The sequence below is a fragment of the Sciurus vulgaris genome, assembly GCF_902686455.1.
Source record: "Sciurus vulgaris genome assembly, chromosome: 1".
Taxonomy (NCBI): domain Eukaryota; kingdom Metazoa; phylum Chordata; class Mammalia; order Rodentia; family Sciuridae; genus Sciurus; species Sciurus vulgaris.
In genome coordinates this window covers 82,159,465-82,185,544 of record NC_136461.1, presented here as the reverse complement: position 1 = coordinate 82,185,544, position 26,080 = coordinate 82,159,465, and the positions used below count along the sequence as shown (strand labels likewise).

The following is a 26,080-nucleotide window of genomic DNA, read 5'->3' as shown; positions in this document are numbered from 1 at the left end:
CTACTTGTGGACTAAAGTTCTTACTCTTTATTTTCAGATTAAATTACTATTTTCTCAGTGTAGATGGCCCCAGGAATTATGTAGAAAAAGATGTTACACCATGTCAATCATGTTTTGGAAATACTGGATTTCTTTATTGTAGACCTTCAGAGAACCTCATCATGTTAATGTACACCAATTCTCCAGAAGGATCTTCCTCTTGAATGGTGAGGCACTCTAATATTCGTTAAATTAGAAAAAGAAGACCCAGTCCTTTTTAATGGCAAGAATCCATTACAGAAGGAATTAGGAGGCATCCAGGAAGACACATCCATTAGCAGGTTTAGGGCAACCAGAAATCTGAAAATCTGTACTTTCCAGGCCTTAAAATCTTCCTAGGGCTCCAAGTTCTCCTGGGTATTTGGTAGCATTTATGAAGTACACTGAAGATTTTATTAGGATTTTCTAAAAAAGAAATGCATTCACATACAAACCAAATTTGACAAAACTTGAAAAAGAGACATTGGGTGCTAAAGGTACTTTCTGAATGTCCATTTAGTTTTTTGTATTTCAAGTCAAGACTACATGAACTACCAGTATTTAAATACCAGAATAAAAAAGAAGCAAAGACTATATAGGGTATCTGATTTTTTTTTTTTTAATCTGAACAGAAAATAAGTAAGTATACAAGTTTGCTAAAGAGAAGTGGTAAAAATTGAACATTATGTATTATGGAATCAGTACATCAAGTTTACTTCAATAGCCAGTGATTTTAGTTAATTCTGCGAAAAATAAAACCAGCTGCAGAAACAAGAATATAAAATGCCCCTTTCTGAACCCCACATTGATAAAATTGATTTCATATTTAGCTTATTAATTATATTCAGATTCAGTTCTCCTTGTGCAAATAATACATGTAGTCATTAATGTTGGTTTGGTGAACTGAAATTCATTTAGGATAGTTTAATATAATAACCCAAATATGAAAAAGTTATTCAAGATTCACAGAGATAAACCAGTACCTAGGCAACATAATTCACCCATGTGCATAATAATTTTTAACATATTCTTCAAAATAAAATCACGGTCAGAGACTGTGACGGCCCTGCATACTCAGTGCATTGCTTCATGTGGTGCATTCCTATGGCTCATCTAGAGTCTAAGACCATATGACCACCATGCCTCTGAAGAGTAGGCTCCTAACACACAAATCTGCCCAATTCTCTTAAAGATCTAAAATGCTTGTAAGACCTTGGGCTTGGTATGTAAGAACTTTGCATTTTAATATCCCAAACATTGGGAAGACTAGGTGTAACATGTAGTAACCATTCCTTCTAGGCAAGACTGTACATACGCTTTTTTTTTTTTTTTTTTTTACACCACCACAAAGAACCCTCAAAACAACTCAATCCTCCAGATTGAGAAGGGCACATTTATTATTTAGCTTAAGAAAATCCAAATGGCTCTCTTGGGGTCAAACGCACCCCAAGGCCTATATAAGGAATGAGTATAACTGGCAGCAAAAGAAATCTGCCACTGTGTGATAAATGCCATTAAGCAAAGAGATGTTATACACTTTAAGAATACACTGTGATTCATTTGGTTCCCATTACCATGGGGCACAAGAAAATGAAACTCAAGACTACTTTATTAGAACTGGATAAGAGATGACCCCAGTTTTAATCAGGGCTCTTCACTGAAGGAAAAGACAGAGCCATAAAAGTCAGATTAGCTGACTTCAAATGGTTTACATCCCAGGATGAATCAGATTACACTGATTTAAGCCCAATTTAATTTAGGCAGGTTTTTAACCACAAGAATAAGGACATTCTTAGTACATATTAATAATTAAACCAACATATACACAATTAGCAATATCCTATATAATATTAAATGTTTTAATGTATTCTCAATTATGCTTTACCTAGTTAATTTGTTGTTTTGTTTTTTTAAAAAAAACAAGCTCAACTTTATTTTACAATGTACTTTGTATTTCTAAGAGTATTCTGTAATAATTTTATTTCACTGAAGCAGGTACAGTTCTCTGGATTTCTCTAAGAGCCAAACTCAACTGTATCTTCTGTGATCTGTTTGAATTCATAATTGCCTCTGCCATCCATATGTAGGTAGTACTAGAGAAAGAAGGGAAAAATCAGTAACTAAGAGAAGACATGGAGCTTTCCTTTATAAGAATAAAATACAGACTTTCCCATTCTTTTTAGGTAACCAAATCCACATGTATCCCTCAAATTAGAATACTTCCATACCTCAAGCACCAAGGATCTGGAGCTATCAGTAGATTGACCTGTACCACGTTCCTGACTGCTCAGTAGGGCTGTCTTCTTTTTTAGTTGATTTCCTGGGTCAGCTCAGAATAACTTTTTTTTTGGATTTTTTTTATTTGAAAGAATCTCTGATTTAATGTTTTTTGTCTGTAAAAGGGCTATATAATGGACTAAGTAACCTGCCCTCTGAAAATAGGACAGCAATTATAAGCCTTGTTGTTACTTAGTAATTTTTTTATTACATAAATAAAAATCACTTTTTTATTTACAGAAAGATTTTTGTTTTCCATTTTTTGTATTGCTGTATTTTACTTCAATTCTTTGTGTTTCCCTTCTTCACATGATTACTGATCTGATAGCTGTTTTGTTACTTGCTTAGACCTTCAAAAGAGGAGGAAAGGTAAAACACAAGACCTGTCCCTGTCCTACGGCTATAACGTTTATGAACTAAGACAACACAAAGGCTCTGATATATTTTAAACTTTGATTTCTAGTTATTCAAATTTCTTATTCAATTATAGAAAATGGATTAATTATAATATTTTTAAAGATTAAAAAAACTAGAAGTCACACAGCTATGTGGAAGTGCATTGAATTTTAGTATTTCATATAGGTCACCTCTTTTTTTCTCAAAGTAATCTAAAAAATGGGTGATAAGGAAGTCTACCACTTGTGTACTATAATCTCAACCTTCGTGTATGTGTGTATGTGGTGCTGGGATTGAACCCAGAGTCTTATGCATGCCAGGCAAGCAGTCTACCACAGCAGGTGCCAGCCCTAAGTCATACGGTTCCTAAAGGTAAAGAGAGTAATTTGCATCCCTCATGACACTCAGTCCTGTGCCCGGCAACAAATGGTACTTAATTAGGCATATATTCTGTAGGACAAGATACCTTTACCATTGTTCCAATTTTTCTCAAACTCCCTTTTGCTTAAAGTTTTGTTCATTATTCAGGAATGAAAGCAAGGAATATTTAATTCCCACCCCCAGTAGTCCTCACCTCTATTAAAAATGCTATAAATCTTTTGTCATTTGATTCTTCTTAAGGCTTTTCCCATGTCAATATTGGATGATAATAAAAAGTTTACTTAACCACATTTGTGACAGTATTTTGCAAACTTTATTGGTTTTTATACAAGAGAACCAGTATCTCTTGTATAAAACCAGCATCTCAGTATAACTAGAGGTTGTTTATATAACTTGTAGCTTTCAAAACTGATAATTACAATAATGAAGAAAATCCTATTGTTTTTATAAAACTGAAATAAAATCACCTTTTTACTTTAAGGTGTATGTTTATCAGAGAATATATACCATAAAATCTAAAACCATGTTCATTCCAATTCACATGATTAAATAAAATAAGCTTTCACCGTCCCATGTAATGAAAGAAATACGAACCTCATGGTGTTTCCAAAGAGATTTTCTGTGTGACACAGTGAAGAGGGTGATGCCAACCTAATGCAAAGAAAATGATTTAAGTTTATATCAACAAGTAAAACACTAAACTACTATATATATTTGAAGCTGTTAAGATGACTACTTTCCATGGTTATAGTTAAAAATCAATGTCAATAAGAAAAATTTACAACTGATGCTGAATGTTCATAGTAATGGAAAGTACTGGCCAACAATCACATAAAAACTAAACTGGCATTAAGTGTATTATTTTGTTTTGGGCAGAAAATATATCTCCTAGCACATTTTCTATTAATCCTGAAAAAATGTAAAAAGATAATCTGACAATAAAAAAAAATAACAAAAAGTCAAATTCAAGAAAAATTAAGTCAGTATAGCAATGTCTATAGTGAACTTGCTTCTCAAATGCAGGGTCATAATATCTAAACTATTGTTTTACAATGTGTGTTAGAATTCAGATTTTGGACATCTATTATTTAATACTCCCCAGAAGGTTCTGAGGCAGAATTCTATACTTACCACAGCATTGTTTCTACAGCAATATACATGGACACTGACATTAAGTAAAACTAAAGTTAAATATCTTTTGTTAGTCAAACCAGGTTTTGTTACCCAATTAGTTTGTTACAACTATGAGAAATCTGTCAGTTTAAAGAGCTTTCTGAATTTCAGACTAAAAGGAAGGATTTATAGTTCTGCACTTCAGATTTTCAAGAAAACACTAATAGATACAACTGTAGCTGCTTTGAACCAGTGGTTTTCAACCAAGGAATGATTTTGTCCCTCCAGTGACATTTGGCAATGTCTAGAGACATGTTTTGTTGTCACAACTGAGCACTACGCCATCTAATGGGTAAGTCAGAGATGCTGCTAAACACTGCAGTGCACAGGAAAGCCCTGCCACTGCCTGAGAATCAACCAGCCAAAGTGCCAACAGTGCTGAGGATGAGAAACCCTGCTCCACATCACTGTTTCTCAAAACAGATATTTCAAGGCTGACAGATACATGTTTAAGGGTTTCCGGAATATGTCCCATGATTTCTAACTTTTACTTTCATTTTGATAATTTTTAAAAATTAGTCTAAGTATATTCTAGGTCATTTCTATCATGAGCTTTCAGTGACCAAATCTGTGCTTACACTTCTGCTAGCACAAAGTGGTTTCACTTAAAACCTGTAATGTCATAACAAGAAGTTATGTCACATATAACTTGTGTGTCATAAGTATGGCTGTCTTGTGAAAAATGGTTAAGAATTCCATGATAAAATAAGTATATTATCATTACTAATAAAACATGCAATTTAACTGTGCAACACTGATCTGATTTTTTACATTCATTTCAGATATTATTTTTGCTTATGTTTCTAAACTGAATTAGATTTCTACTTAGTGTAGACAGTCTTCAGATTAGAATAACTTAAGTCAAAATATAAAAGTAAAATTCAACCTATAAGATCTAAAAACCTCAGATTTAATCTTTCCATAATTAAATCCCATGCCAGTGACTTACTTTCAGCAAAATGGCATCCACAAATTTGTGCCTTTAATGCCACAAATTCTAAATTATGCTTAAGTTTTATCTATAATTGGTAAATTTATATTGGTTATGTAGCTGTAAAAGAACTCTAAAGGAGATCACACCTTATTTTCTGTCTATTCAAGTTTGAGTGTTATACTAATATAATTTAAATGATCACTGAAGCTGCATATGAATTTCTTTAAATGGAATTTGTGTTTTATAGAATTTATACAATCTATGTAGACAGCCTATAGCTAGACCATAATAGGAAACCACATGGTAAAAATTACTGGTGAAAAGCCTCCATATTATTGATCAAATACAGAGTACATGGCTTTATGTACACAAGAATACCACAAATGCCTCTAAAGCCTACAAAATTGAAAATCAATGTGAACAACTGCTTAAAAAATTTTTACTAAAACTTATTCAAGAATAAATAATAAACTATTAAACAAATAAAATCAGTAGTTAAAATCTTCCTAAAAAGAGGAATGTAAACAAATTCATTTTTTCATCATTACACGAGTGCTTCTCAAATTTTCATGTGCATTTGAATCATCTGGGAATTTTGTTACTATGTGGATTCTACATTAGTAGGGCTTGAGCTTCTTCATTTCTAACAAACACCTGAACAATGCTGATGTTGCTAATCTATGACCACAGTTTGATTAGTAGGAATTCATTATATTTATATCCACATATCACATATTTGTGTGTGTACGTATATATACGCAACATGACCTTTTTTATTTACTATAAACTCCCAAAGAACATAAATAAGATGTTAAAATACTCCTGTATCTCATTTATTTACAGAGAAACTATAAAACAGGAAATGTTATTCTTGTTCTCAAAATCTAACAGATGGTGGTAACAAATCCTTGAAGAAAACAACTGATACTACTGAATAATTATTTAACAAATGGCAGTGTACACAGACCTATTTCACTAAAAGAAGTTTGGAAAAACATTGCCCAGGACAAAAATAAAATGGATGCATTAAAAACTGCAAAATGATTACCTTTGATCTTTCAAACTACGTCATGTTTAGGTGAAGTTAATTGAACAATCTAAGAAATTATCAGTTTATTAACTCAGTGTCTGAGGTAAAGGGAAAACAGATTCAAACATTTGTTTAAAATTCTTGAAGCAAGACATCACCTTTTAACAAAAATTCTGTTACTTAATAACTTGGAATCTTCTCTTTGGATAGATATTGATCGGATGCAGTTAAATGAGAAGGGAACACAGACCCTCCCACTGAGACCTGTGGCACTCACCTTCCGACAATGGCTGTAAATGTAGCCTTCCACATCCACACTGACTGCACTTGTGCATTCATCCAAAATGGCAAACTGGGGTTTATGATAAAATAATCTTGCCATCTGAAGCACAAAAGAAATGCTTTGTTTAAACACGTGCAGGCTGAAAATTGATAAGCTAAGATAAATTTGTTTTAATTAAATATGCACTTTAGATTCCTATAAAGTAAGAAAGTTTTCTAACTCAAAAATCCTACTTCCCAGAAACAGAAACAAAAAATAAAGATAACTTTTTAATGTCATCTCAAAAGGAAAAATATATATACATGGGAAAAGTTTATTACTAAGAGTAAAACAAAAACTGATGAAATGAAGTTAAGTTTCAAACTAGTAAAGTACACTAAGCAAACAAGATGAGGGTAGTATACCTTAACTAAACCTTAGAATTCAGACAGTAGTTGGCTCAAGAGCAAAAAAAGTCTCTAAAAACATTTTGTTGCTTAAATAATGATATTAATTATTATTCCCACCTTTTTTTTTTTTTTTTTTTTTTGATACCAGGGATTGAACCCAGGGGTGCATAACCACTGAGCCACATCCCCAGCCCCAGCCCTTTATTTTTATTTTGAGACAGGGTCTCACTAAATTGCTGAGGCTGGCTTGGAATTTGTGATCCTCCTGCCTCAGCCTCCCAAACCACTAGGATTACAGGCATATGCGACCACACCAACACCAAGCACCTGTGTATTTTATGTCTCAGTTGTCAGTACTGGGTATGCTCATTTTTTAAAGCCTTGGCTAATTTTATAAATGAAAATTAACATCAAGATTGTAATACCCTTAGATTATCAGGAATACTGAACACTTCCTCACATTTATTTTATTTTCTGAAAACTGTTTATAATGATCCTTTGTCCAACAGATATTTGAATTTGTTATCTGACCCCAACAATGATCTCCATGTTACAAAACCAACAGACACCTTCCTATCCCTACCCAATTTCTCTTCTCAGCAACACTCTGCCCAGATAACTATTCCCTCCTTTAGAAAGTGACGGTGAAACCAATGGCCATCTTCCCATTTCCTAGGCTGTTTTCTCAGTTTCCTTTCCAGAACTTTGTCTTCTACTTGACCTTTAAATGTGGAGGCTCCTCATGCTAATTCCTGATTTCCCTTCTCTTTTTCCTATGCTATTATCTTTCTGGGTGATCTCACCCAATCTTACAATTTCAAATAGTATTCGCATTCTGAAAACTCCCAATAGATACCTCCCCCATACTTTTCTAGTTTCCAGATTAATATATATAAATTCCTATTTGACTTTTCCACTTAGATATCTCGCAGGACTCTAAATCTTTCAAAGTCTAAAAATCGAACACATTTTTTAGATTTTTTTTCCCTCTAAAATTCATTCCTCCCCTAATCTTTAACAATTTAGAAAATAGCTGTAATGAAAAGTCTTTCAAGCTAGAGAGCAGAAGTCCTTCCTGATCCTTCCCCTCTCCTCTTCCTCCCACCTATGCTGCCCACACCTAAAGTACATTCCAGTGAGTTCTACAGAGTTTAAAGTTCACTGTTACTCATCTCCAGAGTCTGTACTTGGTGTGGAACATATGCATCTCCTGCCTGGATGACCACAAAGAACCTCCTATTTCGTTGCCGCTCTCCAGAAAGAATCTGGCTAATTTTATAAATGAAAATTAACATCAGGATTGTAATACCCTTAGATTAACCAGGAAGAATCTGTCAGAAATGTAAATCAAAACTTCACTCTGGCTTAAAATCCTTCAAAAACTTCCAATTTTACTCTGAATGAAATTCAAACTCCTCACCAGGTCTCCAAAGGCCCTGCACAATCTTACTCCTGCCCAGGATCTAACCTCAACATTCCAGCCACACAGTCTTTTTCCAACTGCTAGGAACAAGATCTCTGAAGCCTTACAGGTTTAGACATGTCATTTTTTCCCTATGGCTCAAATGCCTGCTTCTTACAACTTGCAAATTACTGCCTGATGTTACCTTCTCAGACAAACCAACACTGATCCCTGCATTTCAATCCAAGTGGGTACCTTTGTACGTAGTGAATTGTATGTTTGTCTTTGGTTACTCTCCTAGACTATAGGTTCACAATAGTAGAGAGTATGATTTAACCACTACTGTATAGTTCAGTTCTGCAGAAAATGAAGTTTATAGACCACAGGGAACCTTAGTTAAGGCAAAGTCTGACTTTTAGATAGATAGATAGATAGATAGATAGATAGATAGATAGATAGATAGATAGATAGATAGATAGAGGAAGGAAGGAAGGAAGGAAGGAAGGAAGGAAGGAAGGAAGGAAGGAAGGAAGGAAGGGAGGGAGGGAGGGAGGGAGGGAGGGAGGGAGGGAGGGAGGGAGGGAGGAAGGGAAGGAAGGGAAGGAAGGGAAGGAAGGAAGAAAGACCTAACAATGTCTTTCTAAAAGAGAAGGGCCAAAAGAGATTAAATTTAGATGAAGGTCAGAGTGCAAAACTGAAGGCAAGGTGTATGATAAAGTCAAAACAGAGAGGTCCATGAAATCAGATGGAGACATTTAGCCTTTCCCAAGAAGGATGGCACACCTGCCAGGACAGTAGAAACAGGGCAGAACAGATCAGTGCAAAGTCAATAAGGAGACATGGCTATAGGAAGGCAATCCACAGATGCCTCTCCTCTCTGCTCCCCCAGCACTACACTCACCTTCACTACCATGCTCACATGGAAATTTTCTGTGTGTGTGTCTCTCTCCCTTTCTTCCACTGTGCTGTCAGCTACTTGAACTCACAACACAAGAAAGCTGCCAAGTCATACTGCTGCCTGAGTTTAATAAGCCTACCCGCTTTACCAGTTTTAACATTCACTAGCTATGTCTGCTTGGCAAGTTACATAACTATATGGAAGTTCAATTCCCTCTGTAAAATGAGGCATTCATAGTTCTTATTACACAGAACTTGTGAGGATTAAATGAGATAACCTGTGTAATATGCTTGGCATAGTGTCTGTCACTTATTAAGCAACCAAAAATTAGCTATTGTTTAACTGAAATAATAGCCTCTCTCTTTTTCTTTAAGTACAGAATGAGCTATTTTTCTGAGAGTGGTAGAGTAAGCAATGGGGTAGAAAACTCAGGATTGGAAGTTCCTAAATGAGTATCACAAAAAATGAGAGAGGAGTAAAAATAAGTACAATGATTGCCACGTCACACCGTGAGCCCCTCTAATACTGGAAACCATGGAAGTGTGGTGGCACCAATCCATACACCATCATCTCAATTTCTTCAGCTGTGCTCAGAAGCCTTAAGGAGAAACCCGAAGACAAACAACTTCTTTTGGGTTGGAGTTTAGAAGAAAAAGGAGTAGGAAAGAAAGTCAAGGGGCAAAATCACATATTCATCTTTTTAAGAATGTCTCTGGAGCATCTCCTATGCACCAGGCCCAGGATTATGTCCATGTATTGAATAGGGAAGGAGGCAGAATCCAAAGAGGACCAAATAACATACAAAATGAAGGGAAATAGTCTAGAGATCTCAATGAGTCTGAAGAAGGGGGACAGTCATCAATTTAAGGTGAAAGAAAAAAAATTATTAAGATGGATTTTAAAAACACTAAAAATTTTATGACAGTCGTATCTCTGATATAAGGGTTTGACCCCTTTATACTTCTAACAATATTCCAACTTCTCTACCATATGTACTTTTTCATAATTCAAGTTCTAAAAATTACTAACTAGGGAGAGCAAGAATAAAGAATGGAAAACATCATTTCTGATCAGAGATGTAAGACATCCCAATTTATGATATCAGCTGAAGCAATTCTGGTTAATGATGGTTGGGTCCAAATGGGTGCAATGAAAGGGAAATGTCACTTGAGATGTCTAGGAACATGAGGAGAACTGGGGAGGCAGCCCACCTGCACATTGACGGCTACCTATTATATGGAGATTAAGAGCAAGAGCTCTGGTGTCAGACCCATCTCACTTGAATCTCAGTTTTGCCTTTTAGGTGTGTGGAATTAGGAAGCTAATTAAGTTCTCCAAGACTTTACACCTGACTGTACCTCAACTCCCAGGAATGCTGGGAGGATAGGAACTGTCATTTGAAACCAATCTTCCCCTCTTCATTATCCCAGTGTACTTTCTTCATAGCTGCAATTGAAGGTTGCCTAGTCAGTTGAGAATATATGGAATTCCTGACAGATTATAAGGGCAAGACCTAGTAGTGCCTTGCATAGAGCAGATTCTCAGGTAATACAGTGGAGGCTTGTTTCACTGCTGAAATAATGAATTGGTCATCTTTTCCCTACATGTACTCTATGTTCACTGGAACTTCCTGTGTTAAGCATTACTCCATTCCCTCTCATGTCCCAAATTCAAATCCCGACCCTCCTATCCAAGTTTCCTTTGGTTTTGTTTTACACCAACCTTCACTCATGTAGATTGTTTTGGGTGGTTAGGCCTTTCAATTCTGCTCTTCCTAAACATTATGCCTTCTTTCCCCCTAACTTTTACTTTGACAATTTCGATCCTACCAAGACAACTCAAGAACAGTAAAATGAACACACATACACTCTACCTCCCTCACCAATGTTAGTACTTGTTGTTCTCTTTCTCCTCCTCTGAAACAAAACAACAAACCCTCTTTTAAACCTTACCTTCAACTCTCCAAACACTGACCTATACAGATAACACCCTACCAAGGACATGGCCATACTCCAGACACATGGCACCATAGATGAGCTTTCCCCATTTCCCAAACAACTAATTACAGATCACCCGGTTTCTAAGGGTTCTCCCTGCACTCTCCACCCCTTGCTTTCCCCAGATATCCTCTCACACCCTTGAATTTCTTACTTTCAAAAAATATTACTCCATCTGTACCTATATACCATGCACAAAGAATTTCTCACATTTATTTAGGCACATTTATTATTCTTTCTCTGTGTTTCCACTGGGTCCATTAGTGAACTTCCTCCCTTCATTTTCTTTGAAGTCATAATATATGAATTTAAATTTGTTCTCAACTTGCAGTTGTTTCTATAGTCATCTTCTAAACTGGCTTCTAGAAATGCCCAATTGTTTCAAACTCCCTTCTCCAATCCAATTTCCATTTTGAATACAACATATATCTCTTTTCTCTTGTGTTTGATTTATTCCTCACTCTAGATTAATCTCATGTTATAGCACTAGGCAGGCAAATAACAATATGAGGTTGATAAGAAGTTCACATAAAGTGGGCATACTATGGAAACAAAAAGCAAAATTAGGAACCAGTAGGCACCAAAAGGTAGACTATAATGAAGATAATGGTAAGAAATTCTACCATAAATCATTTCTTTTGTTTTTCCTTAATCATAGTTTTCTCTAATTTCCATAAGGCTAACACTGAGGGGAAAAAAAAATCCTCTCACTCTACTCAAACTACAGTATCCCTAGGTAGAAGATGATCCTTCAGAAGTTATCCCTCTTAACAGGGTATCCAAAGTATCATTGTTAACACGTATGTTTAGGTCACATTTTTGCTCTTGGATAAGTTTTGTTGTAAAAATTAAAATAGTCCTTTTTACATGTTTCCTTATATTAGGAAAATATAAACATTCAAAATAACTTTTAGCAGTAGATACTGAGCCTTAAAGTAAAGATACATATAATAGTGGAGGGAAGGGCAAAAGCAGAGAATAAAATGATAATAAAATTGAGTTGATGACATCTAATACTTCCAACTATTTCAGGGAGAAAAGCATAAATAAGACAAAATAGGTATCTGTGGGGAAAAGATACTGAAAGAGATCTCATAACCCAAACAGATTATATATCCCAGGTCAATGCACTACAGTTTCCCCCAATTTTGAGAAAAATGCATTATATTGTATCATTGGATCTGCAGTTTTTCCCTTCATAGCATTATTAATCAATTTTTCAGAATTCTGAATTTATATGCAAGTTAGAAATTCCCAAATTTACCACTTAAACTAATCTCTATTGTAATAAATGCTAAAGAAGACAATAAAACTGTCTTAATTAACCCAACTGCTGAACTCTAAAAGCAACTTTAAGCAAGCAGTTGCACTTTATGCAAGTCTTCAGAGTATACTTACTGCCATTCTCTGTTTTTCTCCTCCACTAAGCACATCCATCCAATCCTGAACGCTGTCCCAGCCTCCTTCCCGTTCAAGGATATGACCCAGCTGCACATTGTCCAGGTACTCTTTCAGTACCTTTCAGGAAATGATTAAAGACAAGAATCAAGCTTATGCTAAACCAATATTCTCTATATTACTTTATTTACATTAGAATCTCTATAATTCCATTGCCAATGCCACTTAAAGAGGTACTTTTCAGGGAAAAAAACATGGCATAAAAGTAGTCCTGAAATTTTCAGTGTCTTAATTTTTTTTTTTTTTTTTTTTTTTTTGGTACCAGGGATTAAACCCAGGGGCACTCAACCACTGAGCCATATCCCCAGTCCTATTTTGTATTTTATTCGGAGACAGGGTCTCACTGAGTTGCTTATCACCTCACTTTTGCTGAGATTAGCTTTGAAATTGCAGTCCTCCTGCCTCAGTCTCCCGACTGCTAGGATTTCAGGTGTGTGCCACCGCACCACTCCCATGCCTACCTACATCAACCTTGATGAAACATGTTTAGCAGCTTAAAGAGAGTAATGCTCCTGTGCATAATCAAAGAATGAGGGCAAAGAGAAAAACAAGTGATAATGTTAAGACTGCTGCAGACTTGAGTCACACTTAAGAAAGTGGTTATTGCCTTACTTCAACTTAGAAAGTCATCATTAAGGGCTCAGGAAGACCTCAAAGGTGACAAACTACCTGGAATCTGAATACTTAAATGGCTCAAAAAAAGACTCTGAAAGGGAGCATTTTCAAAGGGTCTAGAATATAAACAGTCCTTACAAGGTCAGATATCCCCTTCTTTTTCTGATCTTCTCTTCCATCTGGATATATGACTTGGTCTCGAAGTGTTCCTAGAGTCATATAAGGTCTCTGACAGTAGCATAGGAAGAGTCATTAGAAGGCAAGTTTTTAAAACATAAATGAAAAGATCTTAAAGATTACAGAACAACTCAAACAAGAGCATACCTGAGGAACATAAAACAACTTTCCTCTCTCTGGTTTAGTTAGACGTCCTCCAAAAAGAGGCCATAACTATAAAAGGAGGAAGGAGAGAAGTCAATTATGAAATTCACAACATAGTGGATAGTACTGCAAAATAAGGCTAAAAATTTGGAGGCCAATTTGTACATACTTCACCAAGAACACGGAAAAGTGAACTTTTTCCACAGCCATTTGGACCACAAATTAGAACATTGGCCCCAGATCGAACCTGAAAGAAAATTAGCCTATGAATTAATTAAATCAAGTAAACGTATATACAATAATTATTTTCTTAGAGTTAAATAGCTCTTTGCTACAGACAAAACTTGTATTTTGTCTGTAAATGTGACATTAGGTAGAGCAGTAGGGGGTTATAGTGTGGGATCTTTTCTTTTGCTTACTTTCAATATTTACTTAGTTACAAATTTTTCATTTAAAAATCATTATTGCTTGTTATCACTCAATTTGAAAGAGAAATAAAGCTAAAGCTTTAAAAATATCTAAGAATACTTGAAAACACTGTGTATACACCTTTTAAAAAACTAATTGTATGTACACTGTTCCTATAACTTGCTTTTATTACTTAACAATGTATTACAAGTACACATTATATTCGTATATTTAGATCCCCCTGTCCATTCTTTTAATGCCTGCAGTACATTCCATTGTAAGAATGCACCGTAATATATTTAAACACCCCTCCTTCGGTTAGAGTTATGGCATCTGCATTTTGCTTTGTTCTTGTAGACAAAACTGCAATGAACCTCTGTGTCAGCAAGTAAACTTATGCACTAGTGAAAGTCTATAGATTCTTAGAAATCAAAAGCAATGGATCAAACTTTTTGAGCATTACAAATATTTACAAATGCCACCAAATTGTTCTGCAATGACATAAAGTGAAATGTGAAAAAGTAAAGTGTGGTTACATTCTAAACTTATGGTCTTTTAAGTATCTAATCACCTCTATAAAGAATGAGAAAACCCAGGTTATAATTCTAGTTTACAACATTAAGCACCAACATAGCACAGCAGGAAAGAAGATATCGGAGAACCAACTGTGTAGCCTGACTTTGATGAATTTTTTAAATTCGTGAGCCTTAGATTCCTATTATTTAATTCAATGAATATTTACTGAATGTTGTGTTAGGCTCCTTCAGACAACACAGTTCCATTAGTGAATAAGAGAAAACAAAACAAAACCCCTGCCCTTATCTGTTACTATTCTAGTGGGAAGAGAAATATAATAAAGAATATGCATAATAAATAGGCAAATTAAATTGTGTTAGAAAAGTTCAAGGGTGGTGGAGGAAAAACAGATCAGGGTAAGAAAACTTGGGAGAGGGTGAGGGAAGTTGCATTTTTAAGGTGGTCAAGAGTAGACTGAACTAAAATGGGCAAAACTTTGAAAGAAGTGAATTAGAAATTTATCTAGAGCAAAACTGTTCCAACCCCATCTTCTCTCACAAAAAGCTGGTGAAAAGGCACTAAAAAAAGAAGGTAGCTGTCCTTTTCAAAGAAACAGAAAAGAGGTTGATTTGGCTGGAGAAGAAAGACCAGAAGAGAAGAGTAGTAGGAAAGAGATGGGGACAGGACAGTGGCAGGCAAATCCTACAAGGTACTGGAAGTCACTGAAAGGACTTCAGCTTTTGCTATAATGAAATGGAGGGTTGTCAGCATTATTTACATTAGCCAATAGTGGAAGCAACTTAAGCAGATGCAAGAATCAACAAAGTGTGGTATATACATTATTACTATCATTTGAATTTTGAGTGTCCTCTAAAGGCCCATGTATTAGAAACTTGGCCCTTTGTGTGGCACTACTGGGAGGTAGTAGAAACTATTACCTCCCAGTAGTAGTAGGATAGGTGAGGTCTCATGAGAGATCTTTAGGTCACCAGAAGCATGCCCTCAAAAGGGACAGTGAGGCCACAGTCCCTTCCTTCCTCTTCCTCTCTTTCACTTCCCAGCCAGGAAAAGAGTACTTCTGCTCTGCCACAGGTTTCTACCACGATGTGCTGCTTTGCCACAGGTCCAAAGCAACAGGACTAACCAATCATGGACTGGAAGCTCCAAAACTGTGAGCCAAAATAAATCTTTAAGTTAATTATCTTAGCTGTTTGTTACAGGAACATAAAACTAACACACATAAAACGGAACAGTATTCAACCTTAAAAAACTTATATTTTAATACATGTTACAATATGATTGAATCTTGAAAACACTGTGCTAAGTAAGCAAAATAAGCCAAATACAAAAGGACAAGCATTGTAGAATTTCATTATTTGAGGTAGCTAGAATAATCAAATTCAGGAACAGAAAGCAGGCTAAATCCCTTCTAACTATGCTTAAGTCATATGTGCATCTATAATGTTGGCTTACTTTTATTTCTGCATTCAGACAGAAATAAGGCAAAGCAGGAGAAAGGACCAAGAGGCATTTTTAAATGGAGAAGTTCCCTTTTTACGCTTGAGAAGTGGCAATAAACAGGCTACTGGAAAACTGATGAAGACAGGGTTCTGAGCCCTGTTTTCTCTCCTGAAATCAAGCCTGGAAGATGGCTACCTACTGGGCATAGGATGCACTACTATGACTGGAGTACCCAGGGCTAAGTGAGGAAGTACTTTTATGACCCCTGGAGCCATTTGACATTTACCAACCATATTTACATTTTCTGCACTTCCGCTGGTGTTTCCTAGGTTTAAAATAAATGTTATAGTGATACAATTCTCATTGTTGGGCAAGTTCAAAGTACTTTGTATAACTAACATTTTTCATTTTTATAGTTCCTTGAGAATATAGGACATGTACTTAATTACTAAGAGCAGAAAAACCAAAGGTTCTAACAATTTAAAAACAAATACAAAAATTATACTCTTTATTTTATAAAGTATTAGACAATGAAAGCACCTGAAAAAACTCCCGCATAAAACATAGATTACAGAAGGTCATATATACAAGCATGTAGAGAAGAATTATAGAGCTGTGCTGTTCAATATAGCAGCCACTAGTCACATATGGCTATTTAATTTAAAATCAAACTAATAAAATTAAATAAAATTAAAACTGAGTGAGTTCCTCCACTATACTAGTAACATTTTGAATGTACCTGACTGCAGTGCTGTACAGAACAGAAAAAGAACATTTCCAATATCATAGAAAGTTCTACTGGACTGAGGAGACAGCCTGCAAGATAGTAATTTGCTACCAATCTTTAAAAAACCATTCATACAGTCACACAGATACATAACCTAAACACTAACCCTTAGACCGTCAAGTCTTAGAAATCACACAAAAATACGATGAGTATTTAATTTTTCTTTGTAATGTGGACTGTCATATCCTGTTTCATTAAGAGCATACACTGAACCAGTATCACTACTAACTTGGTCTGGAATTCTACTTTTTTGAGGGAGTACCTATTTGTAGTGCTACTGTGCTGCTTTCCTGCTGGCTTATCAGTAATAAGAAAGTCTATGATTTATTTTTATGGATAGAAATCCTCCTGTATAGTCAAAACAAAACTGATCCATAAATTTCTTTTTTAACTGAAAAGATTAAAATTGTATTTGCATATTTAAATACACTCATTCTACACTTTCTACAATGATGGAAATGTTTCTATCTGCTCTGTTCAATACCACAGCCAGGTGTGGATACTGAGCACTTAAAACATAACCAGTACAGCTGAGGAATTTAGTTTTAAATTTTAATTTTATGGTTTGGTTTTAAATTAAATAGCCACATGCAACTAGTGGCTATTGTATTGGACAGCACAGCTCTAGAATTTCAATTAACTATACCTTCTATGGCTTTCTTGGTATGTACTTTATTTGCAAAACATTTTTTTTGATACAGTAGTAGTACTTAAAATTTTAAAGTCTAGATTTCCAGATGGTTCAAAGATTTATTTTGTTTTATTTTGTTCTTTTTAGATATACATGACTATAGAATGTACTGTACATACATGAAGTATAATTTATTCTAATTAGGATCCTATTCTTGTGGTTGTACGTGATGTGGAGTTACCCTGGTCGTGTATTCTGGAAAGTTATGTCTGATTAGTTCTCTCTTTCCTATTCTCTTCCCCCTCCCTTCCCTTCCATTTGATTCCCCTTTGTCTAATCCAATGGATGAAGATTTAGTTTTGAAATCATTTCTGTGGACTTAGATATTAAATCAAGCCTTAAAATTAATTTAAATATTCAGACAATAGTTTTTCAGTTTTACTTTTTCAGGTTTTTTTAAGTTTTTATACAAACATTTAAAAACTTACTTCAAAATTAAGATCTCGGATTAAGATATCTCCATTTGGCGTTGCTAAAGGAACATGATCAAACCTATAGAGGAAGTTTATAAAGAGAATAATTTTAAAATATATAAGGAACTCATACAATTCAATACCAAACACACAAATAACCTGATTTTAAAAATTGGCAGTAGAGACTTCATAAAAGAAGAAATTCAGATGGCCAACAGGATATGTAAAAGTGTTCAGTACCTCTATCAAGGAAAATGAAAATCAAAACCACAACGAATATCACCTCACAACTGTTAGAATGACTATTATCAAAAAGACAAAAGGTAAGGGCTGGCAAGATGTTTAGAAAAGGGAACCCTTGTACACTGTTGGTAAATTTGGTCTGGGAGTATAGGTGAGTGGTAGATACTTTGCTATCCCATGCAAGGCCCTGGATTCCCAGCATCTAAAAAAAGAAAAGTAAATTCAAAGAGCCACTTTAGAAAATAAAAAATTAAAAAATGTAATTACCATCTAATGCAGCAATCTCACTTCCAAGTAGATTTACAAAGAAAATAAAACCAGAAAACCAAAAACCAAAAACCAAAGCCAGACAACCAGATAATCAAAAAACAGATAATCAAAGAGATGTCTGAACTCCCATAGTCACTGTATTTACTACCCAAGCCAAGATACAGAAATCACTAAATGTCCTTCAATTAATAAAAAGATAAAGAATATACAGTGTGTGTGAATAAACACATACATACATACAAGTGGAATACTATACAATCTTTCAAAAAGGAAGAAAATCCTGCCATTTGTGACAAGAATGGAAGTAAAGAACATTATGCTGTGCAAAGTAAGACACAAAAAGACAAATACTGTAATATCTTACTTATATGTGAATTCTAAAATAGTCAAATTCATTGAAAGAAAGCACAGAATGGTGGTTTCCAGAGGCTGAAGGAGGACGAAATGGGGATGATGTTGGTCAAAGGGTATAAAGTTTTGGTCATAATACAAGAATAAGCTCAGAAATTTAATGTATAGCATGGGACAACAGTTAAAAACAATGCATTGTACACTTAAAATCTGCTAAGATTTTAAATTCTCATATGCACATGCAAATGGTAACTAGAAATGTCAGACACATTATCTGGAATGTGGTGATCATTTTACAATATATTCATAATGTCAAAACAATCAAGTTGCGTATCTAAAATATATACAATTTCTATGTCAGTGATATCTCTAAGCTATTTCTTAAAAAACAAGATTAATTTTAAATGAAATACTAAGCAACTATAAGCTGAATTAAAAAAAAAAAGTTACTACAAAGCTTAACAAGGCTACTATGAAGCTTATGGTGCTAAAGAATCTTTTTCTATACATACTTTATAATGTTATCTGCATTGATGATTTCTCCAGCACCAGGTATCAAAGGACTGACTCGTACTCCTTCAGTACCTGAATGGGAAATAAGTATTAAAGCATCATATTGTGTCAGTAAAAACTTAAAATTGTGACCTCAAACTCTGACAATCATATTTACCCTTTTCTTGTTGCAAGACCATTGTGCGTTCATATTTGCCATGATTTAAGTCTTTTAGTACTTGCATTAACTCTGTAATCCGGGCAGTAAAACTAAAATTTTAAAAACAGGAAACCATAATCAAAATTCCAAACTATTATTACATCTTTTATTTTATATAAACCTAACTGAAATTTCTAAAATTATATTCGATTTAAATGAAATAACCCAAAAGAAGTCTCACCATAAAGAAATAGTATTTTTTTCAGTAAAAGAGCAGGAACATGTAGATAAGGGAAGAGGATTCAGAAACTCTTTACCTCAACAACATGATACATGATTAACAGGTAAGACAAGACAAGTGTTTACTGTTAGAATTTTAAGAGTTTTCACAGCACTACAAAAGGACAATTGCTGGTGCATTCCTCAGACCCAGGAAGGATGGACCCTGTGGTTGTTCCCCCCAACCCGTAAGTTGCCACTGTTAAAAATCTTAGAAAAAAATGTGATGGAAACAAAAAAGTTCAAATGAAAAAAATGTATTCATTAACTTAAATTTCTGAGAATTAAGAAAAGACTGCCATGAATCCATCATTTCCCAGCTAATAAAATGCCACCAAGCAAACAGCTTGAGAAACACTAATCTAGGGTAAGGCTCAAAATAGGTGTCTTCAGGAAATAAGAAAAAATTTCTATCAGAGAAAAATCTTCCTTAATTTTATACTGGAATCAGATTCCTTAGGAAATGTTGCCCCTTATCTTAACCTCACCTGGCACAATCATTAAGGACAATGAATTTTTTAAAATAATTCTCTGCAATTGCTCATTATCACCAATCTTACCCAGCCAATCTAGTCATTTCTCGTCCAGCCAAAACTATTCGACCCAGAGCTTGAGACATTCGCAAAAGCATTCTTCCACTTTGGTAGTAATCCTTAAATAGAAATAAATATTAGTTTTCACTTACATTTCAAAAATTTTAAATGAGGTTTTATTTTTATTTTTAAATTATATTATTATCATTATTATTACTTTACCTCCAGAAGCTCTGAATGTGTACTCTTGAGATGACGAGGATGAGACAAATCTAAGAAAGGACGACTAACAACCAGGTAACCAACTACAGTGGCAATGTCTGAAACAAAACAGTTAAAGATTTAAAGTGCTATCATTATTTCACTTTTCCCACAAATCTCATTATACCTTCTCTTTTAAAACATACTTACATTTGGCAATTATGCTATCAATGAAGCCCATAGAAAATCGAAACAAAATGAAATTATGTAGGTGTTCCACCTGGCAGAAAACAAAAAAAATTTATTCTCTTATTATTTATTTTATATACATAAAAATTAAATCTATCATGAGGATAAAACAAACTGTATAATTCATTTATTCAACAAATGTTCACTGAGTATGATTTCTGATTATAATTCACACCACACTTCACTGATCATCACAGAGCAGTGCCACTTTATGAAATGATTTTTAAACAAACAGAATGGAAATTACATAAGCAATTTAACAATGTTGCTTCCCTTGAATGTTATGATGCCTCCATTTATAATATATCCCAGATAAATATATCCCAAAACCAATCAAAAAACAAAGAAAAGGAATAGGGATGAGCAAATTTGAATGAACTATTAAGCTATTCAGATAGGCACTCAATGTTTTGCTTTGTATCAACACCCAGTCTGTGCTTTCTTTAAGAATTATATCACAAATAATCTGAAATAAGTGCTAGTATAAATCAATGCCACAGCCTGAGTCTGTAGCTTATCTCAAAACTAGAAATCTACAAGCATGTTTTATTCTGGAGTTTTAGGGTTCTCAAATTCTCTACCTGTCAGATCATTCAAGATGCTACATGATCTAGCATTGAGCTCTATTCTTCAAGCTTGCCTGCTTCTATTTTGCTTTTTTTTTTTTTTTTTGGTTGAACTTAGGGTCACTTAACCCCTGAGCCACAACCCCAGTCCTTTTTTGTATTTTATTTAGAGACAGGGTCTCACTAAGTTTCTTAAGTCCTCACTAAATTACTGAGACTGGCTTTGAACTCACAATCCTCCTGCCTTAGCCTCCCAAGCTACACACTGGGATTACAGGCATGCACCACCATGCCTGGCTATTTTGCTAGTTCTTTTTTTTTTTTTTTGTTCTAACAGTTACATATGACAGTAGAACGCATTTATGCATTTTGATAAATAATACATAAATGGAGTATAATTTCTTGTTTTTCTGACTGCACATATTGTAGGATCACAGTCATGTAGTCATATATGTAGTGAGATAACAATGTCTGTTTCACTCTACTAACCTTCCTACCCCCAATACCCCTTCCCCTGCCTTCACTCCCCTCTACCTAATCTACAGTAACTCTATTCTTCCCTAGTGCAACCCCCCACCTCCCCGCTTATCAATTAGCATCCACATATCAGAGAAAACATTCAGTCTTTGGTTTTTTGGGGTTTTTTCTTATTTCACTTAGAATGATATTCTCCAACTCCATCCATTTACCAGCAAATGCCATAATTTCATTCTTCTTTAAAGCTGAGTAATATTCCATCTTGTGTGTGTGTGTGACATTTTCTTTTTTCATTTACCTGCTGAAGGACACCGAGGTTGATTTTTCTTCCTACATTATGTGACTAACTTCCTCACTTCATATGGGGTTCAAGCTGCACAGTGCCTCCTCAAGAAGGACTTTGGCCATTCTAGACAAAGTAGCTAACAACCCCCATCATACTCTATCCCATTACTCTGCTTCATTTTTGGTCACAGATTTTAATTCTACCTGAAATTATATAGAACATCCAATTGTTTATATATTAACTGTATTATCTGTCTCTTCCACTAAAATGTGAGCTTGTTAAGTACAGGGTAACTTGTTCTTAGTATCTTCTGCAACTACAACAATGTTTGGCGCATTATTCAAGGAATACTATACATCAGATACTGCTCAATGCTAGAGACAGAGCAATGAATAGAACAGACCAGGTCCCTGAGCTCATAGAGTTTACATTTTAATGAAAGAGGATAACCAGAAAACAAACAAGATAATTATAAACTGCAATGTACTTTTAAGGAAACAAATGATTAAAACAAGAAGGAATTACCATACACTGATTTCAAATAGGCTGGTCAGTATTAACATTTGAGCTGAAATCTAAAGGATGAGACTAATCAAGCCATGTGAAGAGCAAACTGGTAAACAGGTGTCCCCTAGAAAACAGCCTTAAATGCATTTTGTCAGTGAGCACTGAAAAATTCAGTCATGTCAAAATGTGATAAGGCAAAAAATCTAGTTTTTGAAATAATTTAAAACTTCTTTAATCTTTCTTCACAATCTAAAATACATATTTAATTTTACAAATTTCTACTAAAAGGAAAGGGCCCCAAAGGCAGGATTTTATCCACCAAGTTCACCATCTAATAATCATTAGCACCAACAATGGAGCCTGTATCAGGAAACCTAGATGGCACTCGATATCTTTTGAAAAAAGTAATGAATAAAATTATTTGAATTCAAATTCTCCAAATAGCAAGTAAGTAAAAACTGAAAGCTTTCTTAAGAAACTCAGTGTTCATATTTTAAATCAAATATCAGCAAACTATGATCCCAGAGTCTAAATCCAGGATGCCACTTGTTTTTGCAAATAAAGTTCTATTAGAATACAGTCACTCCTATTCATGTATATATTACATATAGCAGCTACCTTTGAGTAGCAGAGCTGAATAGTTGCAAGAGAGACTGCATAGTTCCAAAAGCCTAAAATATATTATTTTAGTAAATCTATATATTTTCATAAGTGGGCAGATTAATATATTGATAAGATAAATTTGAATTTCATTTTTAATTTAAAACAGAAAAATCCTTGACAATTTTTTAAGGAAAATATTTTTTAAATATATATATATATATATACATATCTTAAATATTTTAAAATATATATATTTACACACAAACACACACACACACACATATAAGATACATAAGATACATAAGATAAATATATTTTGGCATAAGCCAAAAAAACCAAAATATTTCCATAAATACACATGCCTCAAATGTGTTATCATACCAGTTTTCGGAAGACTGAGTAGATTGTCTGCTTTTCTCTTTTGTTCCCATTGTAAAAGGCAATTTCTTCACTATTAAGGAAAATAATTTGGCAATTAATTTAAATGTTACCGAAGTCTGAAAAATAATTGAAATACAATATTTGATGATTGAAAGTTTGTATTTAAAAGTATATTCTGTGACTAAGAGCTTATCTGGTGCATCTCAAACCATCTGCTCAATTTACTGAAGTGCAGCAATACACACTGGGCTGTATCATACACTGGGCTGCCCGAAGTCTATGCCACAAGGTAGCCTGGCAATAAAAGGTACGACAATCTAATTCTCAGAAATTTGAAATAAGACAAAGAAGGAAGATTCCATGATACATACAAAGACATGGCTACGACAGATATTATAGTCTACACGTTCAAGTACAGACCCGAACAGGAGGGAGAAAAAAAAAAAGAATTAGAAAAAGGTAGTGATGTCTTCACAGCCTTTGAAACACAGGAAAAACCAGGCTAAGTCCTAAAGGCTTCACAGTGCATTCCTGGGAGCTCAGATAAATAGTAATTGTTCTTATTCTTGGAACTCCGCTATAACCTCACAATTCCCCCTTTCTGGAGATAGCTTAAATGTGTCTACAAGAACAAGGATCTTGAGTAGAAAAAGTGGGGAGGAGGGTGAACTTGATAGATGAAGATGGAGTTGTCAATTTGTTAAAGACACACAGTCGGCGAGTTAAGAAGCTGAAAATATAACTCTTATCTGACCCTAAAGTTTATAGTCTTGTCAGTACATAAGTATAATATAAATCATCCCAGCCAAGTCCCTTTTATAGTAGAGAAAAGTAAATATTTATACAGAACTCTAGAAGTCACAGTTGAAGCAACTTCAAACAGCATACATTTCTTAAAAGTCTTTGTTTTTTCCCCTTAAAAGTTTATGTGTATTATATTCTATTCCAAAAAGCATCTGTATTTCTTACATTATAAAAGCAAGGTATCTTCTACTCAACCACTTGAAGTAAAATTAACTTTCCATAAAGATCAGTCAAATTTATCCTGGGCATGATTTATTCCTTGACATGATAGAGTCACAGATATGAGAATCCCAATACCTATAATTACCATTTCCTTCTTTTTTATTTTTCTTTTTTACTTCGACCTCCTCCGCATATCTAAGCCTAAAGAGGATGATAAGGTGAGAAATTCTCCTCCTGAAACAAGTCATTTTAGCGCTAATGAAAAACCTCAAAGGACTGAACATCCTATAATACTAATGACTATTCAACATCTTTCAAGTTTTTCCTAAGAGACCTCATTTTTCTTAAACTTACCTATCCTTTTCTGTGTACCCTAATGCACAGAATGCTCAACCTCTTTCATAGGGTACAGGATCCCAACTAGTCTAAGCCAATTACTTTGCTGTGGTTACTTTAGGCATGGGTAAATAATTTTAGTCACTGAGATGTAAGGGAAAGTCAGCTATAGAACTTCTGGGAAAGGTTTCTTTGCTCCCTTAAAGAGACACCAGAAGAGATGGCCCCTTCGTGCAGGGTGGATAGGCTAGTGCAATCTGGAAACATTTTTGTCATCTTGTAATCACAAGAATTAACCTGCAGAAGAGGGCACTACACAAAGAAGGGCATCACAAGAGAACATTCAATAAGAGCCAGAGCCCTGATCCTGCTGTACCTGGGACTGCTCTCTCTTAAGAAATAAGGAAAGAAGGAACCATTAAGGAAGTAATTTCCTAAGTATTTTATAAATTTCAATAAAGTAGACTAAATTACATAAATATTAGGACCCTCAAAATGACTTAAGGTTGGCAGACTGATATGAGAAAATTTACTGAGCACTTGCTCCATATCAAAAACTGAGCTAGAAGTGCTATATAAATATTATCAGGTATAATCCTCTATAATCCTACATTATTCACTCTTATAAACAAGTGAGTCTGAATAACTTAATTAGTATGGTTCCAAGGTCCATAGTTTTTCCTTCTATTTTGAATTCTAAAACTATCTTGGAAAACAGGTAAAAACACACACAGTGAGAATGAATTAGAGAACATTGCAAACACAGTCTCAAAATAAAAATGTGGATAAATTGAGACAAAATTTTGTTTGAATAAATACTGAAAGCAAATGTGAATTTGAATTGTACCATGACTAAATTTAAAGAGAAATTAACAAAAATAGTCAACGGATGATATAAAGAGGAGAATCAAGGATACTACATAGTTAACAAGAAAAAGGGTTAGAAATATGAATCAGTGCTTTGTAAAATATACTGCACAATGTACATTTCAAAACAAGAAAATATGCACACACTATTTCTGGGAAAGCATTACTAGACGTTTTAGAGTCTAAATGACACCAATATCCATAAAAATGAATTTTCAGTATAACTTACAGAAATTTGTCCTTACCTGTTTGTGATGAGTCGGGAATTAACATATCTATATTCACCTTCATACTTTTGTTCAGTTATTGTCATCTTACCAATGGGCCTTCTAAGTCTAGTTAAGAATAGCCCAGACACAACCAAGTAGGCCATCATGCTTGCGGGGCCCTATTATTATTGAAAGAGAAAGATACACAAAGTTCGAGGATACCATAATAAAATCCACTGATGCAAACATGTACAAT

At 34.5% G+C, this 26,080-nt stretch overlaps 1 protein-coding gene across 3 annotated transcripts in view; it reads right to left on the bottom strand.

The window, feature by feature from the left end:
• Positions 1 to 614: 614 nt before the first annotated feature.
• The window catches only part of ABCD3 (ATP binding cassette subfamily D member 3), a 73,465-nt gene continuing 47,999 nt past the window's right edge, over positions 615 to 26,080 (bottom strand). For all 3 annotated transcript variants that reach the window (XM_079148579.1, XM_079148578.1, XM_079148580.1), the window contains exons 9-23: positions 25,861 to 26,003; positions 23,447 to 23,516; positions 20,588 to 20,657; positions 20,399 to 20,496; positions 20,204 to 20,295; positions 19,383 to 19,474; positions 19,225 to 19,297; positions 17,864 to 17,927; positions 13,742 to 13,819; positions 13,576 to 13,641; positions 13,390 to 13,479; positions 12,577 to 12,696; positions 6,487 to 6,591; positions 3,667 to 3,723; positions 615 to 2,111 (exon numbers count right to left, since the gene is read on the bottom strand). In XM_079148579.1, the coding sequence (XP_079004705.1) occupies positions 2,034 to 2,111; positions 3,667 to 3,723; positions 6,487 to 6,591; positions 12,577 to 12,696; positions 13,390 to 13,479; positions 13,576 to 13,641; positions 13,742 to 13,819; positions 17,864 to 17,927; positions 19,225 to 19,297; positions 19,383 to 19,474; positions 20,204 to 20,295; positions 20,399 to 20,496; positions 20,588 to 20,657; positions 23,447 to 23,516; positions 25,861 to 26,003 (1,296 nt within the window). In that variant the 3' untranslated portion in view covers positions 615 to 2,033. The remainder of the gene's footprint in view (positions 2,112 to 3,666; positions 3,724 to 6,486; positions 6,592 to 12,576; positions 12,697 to 13,389; positions 13,480 to 13,575; positions 13,642 to 13,741; positions 13,820 to 17,863; positions 17,928 to 19,224; positions 19,298 to 19,382; positions 19,475 to 20,203; positions 20,296 to 20,398; positions 20,497 to 20,587; positions 20,658 to 23,446; positions 23,517 to 25,860; positions 26,004 to 26,080) is intronic.